Source organism: Sinocyclocheilus grahami, unplaced genomic scaffold (genome assembly GCF_001515645.1).
Source record: "Sinocyclocheilus grahami isolate Dianchi unplaced genomic scaffold, SAMN03320097.WGS_v1.1 scaffold1099.1, whole genome shotgun sequence".
NCBI classification, from domain to species: domain Eukaryota; kingdom Metazoa; phylum Chordata; class Actinopteri; order Cypriniformes; family Cyprinidae; genus Sinocyclocheilus; species Sinocyclocheilus grahami.
The window spans coordinates 80,287-91,193 of NW_015506278.1; the positions used below are offsets into that span (position 1 = coordinate 80,287).

The 10,907-nt window shown below is 37.5% G+C and overlaps 1 protein-coding gene across 1 annotated transcript in view; it reads right to left on the reverse strand.

Annotated features, from left to right (window-relative positions):
* Window positions 1-140: 140 nt before the first annotated feature.
* LOC107566754 (bile salt export pump-like) overlaps window positions 141-10,907 on the reverse strand; it is a 40,276-nt gene continuing 29,509 nt past the window's right edge. Inside the window, exons 13-25 of the mRNA XM_016252284.1 lie at window positions 8,720-8,921; window positions 7,821-7,881; window positions 7,630-7,741; window positions 7,381-7,545; window positions 7,018-7,122; window positions 6,741-6,902; window positions 5,571-5,774; window positions 3,889-4,130; window positions 3,572-3,728; window positions 3,302-3,499; window positions 2,301-2,507; window positions 1,698-1,844; window positions 141-341 (exon numbers count right to left, since the gene is read on the reverse strand). Coding sequence (XP_016107770.1) covers window positions 141-341; window positions 1,698-1,844; window positions 2,301-2,507; window positions 3,302-3,499; window positions 3,572-3,728; window positions 3,889-4,130; window positions 5,571-5,774; window positions 6,741-6,902; window positions 7,018-7,122; window positions 7,381-7,545; window positions 7,630-7,741; window positions 7,821-7,881; window positions 8,720-8,921 — 2,163 coding nt within the window. The remainder of the gene's footprint in view (window positions 342-1,697; window positions 1,845-2,300; window positions 2,508-3,301; window positions 3,500-3,571; window positions 3,729-3,888; window positions 4,131-5,570; window positions 5,775-6,740; window positions 6,903-7,017; window positions 7,123-7,380; window positions 7,546-7,629; window positions 7,742-7,820; window positions 7,882-8,719; window positions 8,922-10,907) is intronic.

The window sequence follows — 10,907 nt, forward strand, 5'->3', positions numbered from 1 at the left end:
AAAGGGGAAAACATTTAACCAGATTTAAAAAAAACACTGGGTGGATTTGTATCATTATAGGGTGGTTGTGTACACACACTGCCAACACACATTTCAGTTCAAACAGCTTGTAAAAGTGCGTGTAGCATCCTATGACCCCTTTAACTAATAGGGGCCCCTGTGGTGACAAGTTTGTAGTATGCTGCTTTCCTGGCCATGAGCTCCTCGTGGGTCCCTTTCTCGATGACCACGCCCTGTGACATCACAGCGATGATGTCAGCAGTCTGAATGGTGGAAAGCCTGTGAGCAATGACGATACACGTGCGTCCCTGACGGGCCTCGTCAAGCGCAGCCTGAACAACCTGAAGATTGAAAATCAAAGATATTTTGTGCATTAAAACGTTATTCAGAAATACAGGCATCAGTGCTGAGTGGAGTACTTTTAACCTCCTAATATTATTCTTAGATTAATTTTAGGTAATATAATGCAACTACGTTTTTATTACATTTAGATTTCTTTTAACTAGTGCTGTCAAATGATTAATCGCGATTAATCGCATCCAAAATAAAATATTTTGTTTACATAATATGTGTGTGTATACTTTGTATATTTATTATGTATATATAAATACACACACATACAATATATATTTTGAAAATATTTCCATGTATTTCCATGTATATATTTATATTCATATAATTGATATTATAGATAAATATTTTAAATGTACTAACTTCACATATTTTTCTTAAATATATACATGCATGTGTGTGTATTTATATATACATAATAAATATACAAAGTATACACACACATATTATGTAAACAAAAACTTATTTTGGATACGATTAATCGTGATTAATCGTTTGACAGCACTACTTTTAACCCCTGGGCATGTGATCTAAAGCTCAAATCTAATTGGACGGCTTGTTTCATCGCAGGGCAACGGGTAAAAAAAATTAAATCAAAACTGGTCGAAATAAAATCTCGCTAGAGACTGTTCGCACCTAATGTGAATAGCTCCATAGGGATCTATTGTTTTGATTCAAGAACGTTATTGTGTACATTCGTGTCGCTTAATCAAGCTCAGTGTGAAAGGCCCCTACTTTGATTTGAATAGAATCTTGTACCATATTGATATAAAAATAAAAGATTTCATTTATTTATTCCATTTTTTGTTATCAGCAACATGAAGTGCATTACACTATGTCAGGGTTTCCCAAACCAGAGTTTGTGAAGGAACTACAGGGGTTTGTAAATGATTAAAAAGCTAATAATTAAAAATTACATCTTAAATATGCTAAAGTAAAATAAATATTTTTAAAATAAAAATAAAAAAATCTAAATAAAACCCTCGTTGTGTGTGCAATTCCACAAAATTGGAAGACTATCATATATTAGAAATAGGCTTTTTTAGAAACGAAAATTTAAATGATTAAAAAATAGAGAAAAATCAATGAATTAGGAATAACTTGCTGCCATTTTGTGAATATTAAGGAATCATGTAATCAATAAAATTTACTGTAGTCTGATTATCAGTATTTTAAAACATAATATAATCTAATAACGTTTTGGAATTTGATTATGTAATTCAGATTACATATAATCAGTTACTACTCAGCATTGAAGACAATATTGAGAAAGTGTGAAATTTGGCTGGTGGTAAATTACAGTCAGACTATAAAATAAGTGCAATCACACACTGATATAGTTTTACCTTCTCACTCTCAGTATCGAGTGCAGACGTGGCCTCATCCAGCAGCAGGATTTTAGGGTTTCTGACGATGGCTCTTGCGATCGCTATGCGCTGTTTCTGTCCACGGGATAACTGAGAGCCTTGAGCACCGACCTGAGTTTCATATTTCTGGAAAGCACAACAATAATCCAGAAAATCTATTTTTTTAATGGAACGGTTTATTGAAAATGTAAAAAAAAAACAGTTTGCACGTGTTTCATGCTGATCATTTAGATACCTTCATGTATCAAATATGGTACAGTAGGCTTAAAGCCAAAAAAGATTCTGGTCTTATGTACGATTCATCAGTGCTTGTAATTCCAAATGTTTGTGTTCATAACAATTTAGCAGAAGGTCATTTCCAGGAATTTCCCATTTGAATCAATGGCAGCGGCTCGACTGGTGCATGAAGTATGTCTAACTGACCATACTAACATGTTTCTTTCTGAATAACTTGCTTTAGTTGTAAATACATTCAATTATAGACAGAAAATGAGATGAACAACATTTCATGTAGCCACATTTAAACTTGATATCTGTAAATCCAAATAGTCAAGTCATGAATAAAATGAATGCATAACTTACATCAGGTAGTGTCATCACAAAATCGTGCAGATAGGCCTTCTTAGCAGCCTCTATAATCTCCTCCATGCTCACGGTACGAGAATTATCGCCATACTGGATATTCTCTGCAATACTGCAGTCGAACAGCACTGGCTCTTGGGATACGATGCCAATCTGAGACCTCAGGAAGGGCACGCTGATGCTCGCAGACGGACGTCCATCGATCAGCTAGGGCAAGAGCAGAAAGTCATGGTTTGTTTGTCACAATCAAGGATTTTGCATTTCATCTTGCTTATTAAGAGATATTTTAATAGCTGCAATTCCTTGTGTGTTTTTATCAAAATGGCAAGATTATTTAAACTAGATTTGACATTTTTAACTCTTACATTGTGAATCTTTTAAAATATATGTGGTAATAATTCTTGCAATAATGCAATGGCTTCAGTTTTAAGCGAACTCTGAGCAAATTAATAATACATTAAAATGTATTACGAATATGTGGCCATGGACCACAAAACCAGTCATAAGGGTAAATTTTTTAGAAATTGAGATTTATACATCATCTGAAAGCTGAATAAATAATAAATAAGCTTTCCATTGATTTATGGTTTGTTAGGATAGGACAATATTTGGCCGAGACACAACTATTTGAAAATCTGGAATCTGAGGATGCAAAAAAAATCTAAATATTGAGAAAATCACCTTTAAAGTTGTCCAAATGAAGTTTTTAGCAATGCATATTACTAATCAAAAATTAGTATAAGTTTTGATATATTAACGATAGGAAATTTACAAAATATCTTCATGGAACATGATCTTTACTTAATATCCTAATGATTTTTGACATAAACGTACAATCGATAATTTTGACCCATACAGCGACTTATGACTGGTTTTGTGCTCAAGGGTCACATATTGTTGGCTCTGTGACAAAATGCTTTTGTTCTGCTTTGTAAGTTGTTTTGGATAAAAGCATCTGCTAAATGCATTTATGTAAAGAAGCAACAAATGTGGTTTCATACCACTTGTCCTTCATCGGGTTCGTAGAATCGCTCCAGCAGCTGAACGCTGGTGCTCTTCCCACAGCCGCTGCTTCCCACAAAAGCAAGAGTCTGTCCTGGATGTACTGACACCTCCAGACCCCTCAAAACCTGGATGTCTGGCCTGCTGGGATACGTGAACCTGCACCCTTTGAATTCTATTAGGCCCTTAAAGTCATCCTGTAACAGCATAGAAGAGAACATTGGAAAGTAAAGTAACAACTGGGAGGGAAAAAACAGATACACTCTTACCCAACTTTGTCCTTCTGTTTTGCTGATGCTAATTTTGGGAACCCTGTCCAACAGTTTGAAAAGTTGGGCAGCAGCTATCTTGGCCTTGGCGTAATCTGGTGTGAAAGATGAAGCTCTGCCAAGTGCAGTGGCACTGGTCACCAGAGCTGAAATGACTCTGTGGAATAAACACACACAGCATCTATTCATGACACTCATTACTTGATCGACTGGTATATTTCAAACAATTCCCTTTAGTGAATTATACATGCTTATAACTGATGCTTAGCTGTAAATACTGCATGCATTTCTATGCATTAATACAGACATTAACTAACCTGAACACCATCATATATGGAAGCCCCTCATTACTGACCAGATAGCCGCCGTATCTAAAAGAGGCAGCGAAGGCCATGAAAATGACACACTGGGCGAATGCAAAACAGATCCCATAAACATGAGCTTTCTTCTTTGCCCCTTTATATGGTGCTTGCAGTTGCTCTTCATATTGAGACACAAAGTGTTTCTCTTTGGCTAAACCTGCGATGGTCCTGATGTTGCTCAGAGCTTCACTGGACACCTGTATGAACAGACATATGCATAGCAAAAATAATGATCATTTTTTTGGACAGGATTCTCGTTTGTGAAATAGGCCAGAGCAAAACATGCAGGACAAAAGCTTGGGTTCAGCAAGATGTTTTTGAAAGAAGTCTGTTTTGCTCACCAAGGCTGCATTTATCTGATCAAAGTACAGTAAAATCAGTAATATTGTGAAGTATTATTAAAATTTAAAATGTCCTATTTTAATATATGTGTTTTAAAATTTAATTTATTCCTGTGATGCAAAGCTCCGTTTTCAGTGTCACATGATCCTTCAGAAATCATTCTAATATGCTGATTTGCTGTTCAAGAAACATTTCTTATTATTATCAGTGTTGAAAACAGTTGTGCTGCTTCATATTTTTGTAGAAACCCTGACACATTTTATTTCAGGGTATTTGATGAATAAACACTGTTCTTTTGAACTTTCTATTTGAAATGGGAATCATTTGAGACATTATAAATATCTTTACTGTCACTTTGATCTATTTAATGCATAATCATTTCTTTAAAATCTTACTGACCCCAAACTTTGGAATGGAAGTGCATGACATTTATTCCTGTTAAAATATATTCACATATTACTGACTGAACAGATAGGGATAGATAACAATTATTTTAGCAATTTTGAGGTACACCAATATAATTCATATGTAATGCTAAATGCTACATAAAAACAATACTATTTAACATATCATGTGTTTCTTAAACTAAAGTACTATTTACTGCAAAAAAAAAACTCCAAATGTTCATCTTTCACAATACTAAATACTTCACCAGTACATTGTTTTAAGTACATGGCTGATTTATTTTGAATGGGATATTATGAAATTAATGACTTCAGTCATTCAAATTAACGAGTAGGCCAAAAACTACTCTGACTGATTATTAAGTAGTGGATTCAAAGAAAATATTATGACTTTGCAGCTGATTTTCTGACCGATTCATTAAAAAGAACCCATGATTCATTCGCAAGTCTGACTACACTGGTTGCATTTTACGCATATGTATCTGCTGCCTCAGTGAAGGCATGAATGTTGCATTTAAATGAATGAATCCGCAAAAAAAAAACTCCAAATGTTCATCTTTCACAATACTAAATACTTCACCAGTACATTGTTTTAAGTACATGGCTGATTTATTTTGAATGGGATATTATGAAATTAATGACTTCAGTCATTCAAATTAACGAGTAGGCCAAAAACTACTCTGACTGATTATTAAGTAGTGGATTCAAAGAAAATATTATGACTTTGCAGCTGATTTTCTGACCGATTTATTAAAAAGAACCCATGATTCATTCGCAAGTCTGACTACACTGGTTGCATTTTACGCATGTGTATCTGCTGCCTCAGTGAAGGCATGAATGTTGCATTTAAATGAATGAATTCAAACTTATTTAACATGACTTTTATTGTACCTGTCCAGCAGCCTCCAATGCATTTTTATCCTCATTAGCAAATCCTGTCAGCATTTTAGCCTGAAAAACTCCAGACAGGCCGATGAGAGGAAGGAAGCAAGTGACCACTAGACTCAGTTTCCAGCTGAAGTAATACGCAATAATGAAGGAAGCACCGATGTTGGTCAGTGAATTTACAATCATGCCGATCTGTGAACCTGCAGCCTTTGGTGAAGAGCACATTAAACACAATCAAACATACACTTAACCATATAAAAGATCTTAAATCTTTAAAGGGGCATATCATACATTTTTTATAATGTCATTTTTCCCACTAAAGTCCTCTGAAAATATTTGTTTTGACTGTCATAAATTTGTTCGCTTTTGACTTTACAAGTCACGCCCCTTGCTTATGAAATCAGTGCTTTTTTAAATGTAATGTCATGTAACTGCTTCCCCCTAAAGTCCCATTTATAGCGTTAGTAAAGTCCCAAATTCGGTCCTAATTTTGTTTTCATATCCATTTTCTATGTTCTCTCTGATCCTTAGATTTAAATACGAAGTTTTCGCTTCTGCACCTTTAAGAAACACCCCATTTGCGTATTAAAATGAGTGCTTTCTCCAGCTTTGCAACATTTTTTATTATTGCATTTTCTTGTAAACCTTGAAGGGGCATATGAAACTTTTCAGTCCACTTATAATGTTTGTAAAGTTTCTATGTGCCAAAATCAGTCACAAGTGTGTTTTATATCCCTTTTTTGTGCTGTCTTTTGGAATTAAAAATTATCCCCTTTGCATAAGAAATGAGAGCTTTATTCATTATACAGAGGAATGTGGTTGCTGAAACTGTTTGGTTACCCACATTCTTCAAAATAACTTATTTTGTGTTCAACAGAAGAAATAAATATTGGTATGGAGTAGACCAACTTGGCATGAGTATATGACGACAGTAACTATCCCTATAAAGATGTAATTTGATGCAACTTTCTCCCTAAAGTTATAATGTTAGTAAAGTGTCTGAGTGCCAGAAACCTTCGGTAACAAATTTGTGTTTTTATCCATTTTAATGTCTGTTTTTTTGCTGCTGTGCCTTTATGAAACAACCCTTTGCATATGAAATGAATGTTTTCTCTAGTTTGCAACATTTTTTGTTATTATTGTATTTTCTTGTCTGTATCTTTTGTCACTCACCCCCTGCACCATGGAGGCGTCAGTGGCTAGTCTGGTAGTCAGAGCACCAGGACTGTTAATGGGGTTGTCGAACCAGCCGATCTCTTGCTTCAATATTGCCTGAAATCCAACCTTCCTCAGCCTGCGAGTCAACAGCTCTCCTGATTTGGCAAAAGAGTAGCCCTGCGATAAACATATCGCAGTATCGGTGATCTGCTGTAATATCACCACACACATTTCTCATGGGAAATGTTCAAATGTAGGTATACAAAACCTCAGCAAGGAACTGTGGAAATACCTGTAAGAACTGTGAAAAGAAGCTCAGGACTCCTATGCTGACAAACAAAATACAAATCCCGTTTATCTGCCTCCTCTGTTCATCCAGGTCTTGAATGGAGAATGTCTGAAAAGCAACCATGCTAATGTTAAACTCCGACTAAACTTATCATCAAGTTGATTATCTAGATAGCGCAGAGAATGCATACAATAGCACAGGCAATGTTTATATGGTTGCCAGCTAATGGGATGCTGAATTGTATTCAAAACCCTTTCAACAAGGTACACATCGAAATTCAATATTTAGGGATAGGGATTAAAGACAGAATTGCTTTAGCAAACAACACTGATCAGACTGTATCTTATGTTCATGCGTGTGTCTCACCCCAAGGATTTCACTGAATAAAAGAGCATAGATGGGGTTGACCGATCCATTGATGGCAGCACCTAAAGAGCCCAGCAGCATACATGGCCACTCGGGACGGTTATACCTCAGGATTCGTGCCACAGGAGCCGGTTCAATGACATCTTCATCTTTACCCTTGCTTTTCTGCAAGACAAGATAGGGAACTTTAGATAAAAATAGAAAGCATTGCATGTGCGATACTGTATTTAAATGTACTGGGTTCCAGACCTTGTTGTTTGCTTCAACTTCTAAATGGTCCGAGTGGATTTTGAATTTTCCAGATATGGCATCCGGAATGCTGTTTGACATTTGAGAATGTGATCGCTGTCTCAAAGAACGCCTATAGGAAAGGTGTTTTAGTTTAAAAACAGAACATTTTGGACTCTCCTCTCAAAATAATATCAAAAGCCTTAATGCACCTTAAGGCACTCTCGTAACTTCCTCTGCTGAAGCTCCTTACTTTCTCAAGTCCTTCCTCCTCTGTAATGGTCATCTCAGCAGCTGTGTGATTCAGTGTCATGTTAGTGTTTAAAGAAACCGTTCACCCAAAAATGTACATAATGTCATTGACCCTTATGTTGTTTAAAACTCCAAATCTCCATGCTGCTCTTTTCTAAACAATGACATTAAGATCCAAAAAGTACTAAACCACCTTCATGTGCTATTTTATTGCATCACTTCAGAAGAATATACTGCAATATAAAACTTATATGTTGTTGTGTTATTGTCGTTGACGGATGTAGTCACTATTGCTATGCTTCCATCCAAATGTGATAAATTAGAGCACTGCATAAAACATCTGAATATAAAGCATTTCCATCCCATGTTTTCAAGAGAACAAAATCTGAAAGACTGTTTCCACCACTGGATAAAACAATAAAAAATGTTCCCTCACAATTTTTACGTTTTTCTTGCAATTGCTTTTTTTTGTCTTGCTTGATATTGCATGATATAAATGTGCAATTCTGACTTTTTCTCACAACTGCAAGTTTATATCTCGTAATTCTGACTTTTCTCCGAATTATGAGATGAACTCACAACTGAGTTATAAAGCCCAATTGGCATCTTTTTTCAGAATTGCAAGTTTATGTCACACACTTCTAAGAAAAAAGTCAGAATTGCAAAGAAAATATATTTTTAAAAAGTCACAATTAGCTTTTTAATTTTTTTTAATTTACATAAAAATACATGGATGGACATGTAGCTTACAATGCATGAAAATTCACTAGTGAAATGATGCAAAATTGCTGCGTTCGTGTTTCACAGAAAAATACCAGCATACAGGTTTGTAATGACCTCCAAAACTCTCTGTACTCACTGTAGTCTGGTTTATCGCTGTCTGTATCCTTTCCTTGATTCTGCAGGGTTACTAGTGTGAAGTAAACTCCCTTTCTGTCCAGTAACTGGCTGTGCTTGCCTCTCTCTACAGCGCGTCCATGCTCAAAGCCCATGATCACATCGGCGTTACGGATGGTGGACAGACGGTGTGCGATGCTGATAGTCGTTCTTCCCTGTCTAGCCTGAAAAATGCCATTGAATGAATGTATGCAACAACAGTATATGGAAATATCTCTTTCTTGAACATACCTGCATTTGCTTACAAGTAACATTAAATTATAGGATACTAAAATTGTTGAACATAAAAAAAAGATATTTTAAAGAATGATGGTAATCAAACAGTTGATGGTCCCCATAGTATTTCTTTCCCTACTACGGAAGTCAACTGGTTCTTCAAAATATCTTGTGTCTAAGTGGTTGCTAGGGTGTTGCTGGACGATTCAGTGTCATGTTAGTGTTTAAAGAAACCGTTCACCCAAAAATGTACATAATGTCATTGACCCTTATGTTGTTTAAAACTCCAAATCTCCATGCTGCTCTTTTCTTAACAATGACATTAAGATCCAAAAAGTACTAAACCACCTTCATGTGCTATTTTATTGCATCCCTTCAGAAGAATATACTGCAATATAAAACATTTATGTTGTTGTGTTATTGTCGTTGACGGATGTAGTCACTATTGCTATGCTTCCATCCAAATGTGATAAATTAGAGCCTAAATGGTTGTCGGGTGGTCTCTAGGGTGTTGCTGGGCCCTTAAGGTGTTCTAAATGGTTGCTGGGCCCTTAAAGTGTTCTAAATGGTTGTCGGTGGTCTCTAGGGTGTTGCTGGGTCCTTAAGGTGTTCTAAGTGGTTGTCGGGTGGTCTCTAGGGTGCTGCTGGGCCCTTAAGGTGTTCTAAATGGTTGTCGGGTGGTCTCTAGGGTGTTGCTGGACGCTTAAGGTGTTCTAAGTGGTTGCTGGGCCCTTAAGGTGTTCTAAATGGTTGTCGGGTGGTCTCTAGGGTGCTACTGGGCCCTTAAGTTGTTCTAAATGGTTGACGGGTGGTCTCTAGGGTGTTGCTGGACGTTTAAGGTGTTCTAAGTGGTTGCTGAGCCCTTAAGGTGTTCGAAATGGTTGTCGGGTGGTCTCTAGGGTGTTGCTGGACGCTTAAGGTGTTCTAAGTGGTTGCTGGGCCCTTAAGGTGTTCTAAATGTTTGCTGGGCCCTTAAGGTGTTCTAAATGGTTGTCGGGTGGTCTCTAGGGTGCTGCTGGGCCCTTAAGGTGTTCGAAATGGTTGTCGGGTGGTCTCTAGGGTGTTGCTGGACGCTTAAGGTGTTCTAAGTGGTTGCTGGCTTCCTAAGGGTCTCTAAACGGGTTCTTGGCCCTTAAGGTGTTCTAAATGGTTTTCGGGTGGTCTCTAGGGTGTTGCTGGGCCCTTAAGGTGTTCTAAATGGTTGCTGGGCCCTTAAGGTGTTCTAAATGGTTGTCGGGTGGTCTCTAGGGTGCTACTGGGCCCTTAAGTTGTTCTAAATGGTTGACGGGTGGTCTCTAGGGTGTTGCTGGACGTTTAAGGTGTTCTAAGTGGTTGCTGAGCCCTTAAGGTGTTCGAAATGGTTGTCGGGTGGTCTCTAGGGTGTTTCTGGGCCCTTAAGGTGTTCTAAATGGTTGTCAGGTGGTCTCTAGGGTGTTTCTGGACGCTTAAGGTGTTCTAAGTGGTTGCTGGGCCCTTAAGGTGTTCTAAATGTTTGCTGGGCCCTTAAGGTGTTCTAAATGTTTGCTGGGCCCTTAAGGTGTTCTAAATGTTTGCTGGGCCCTTAAGGTGTTCTAAATGTTTGCTGGGCCCTTAAGGTGTTCTAAATGTTTGCTGGGCCCTTAAGGTGTTCTAAATGTTTGCTGGGCCCTTAAGGTGTTCTAAATGTTTGCTGGGCCCTTAAGGTGTTCTAAATGTTTGCTGGGCCCTTAAGGTGTTCTAAATGTTTGCTGGGCCCTTAAGGTGTTCTAAATGTTTGCTGGGCCCTTAAGGTGTTCTAAATGGTTGTCGGGTGGTCTCTAGGGTGCTGCTGGGCCCTTAAGGTGTTCTAAATGGTTGTCGGGTGGTCTCTAGGGTGCTGCTGGGCCCTTAAGGTGTTCGAAATGGTTGTCGGGTGGTCTCTAGGGTGTTGCTGGGTGCTTAAGGTGTTCTAAGTG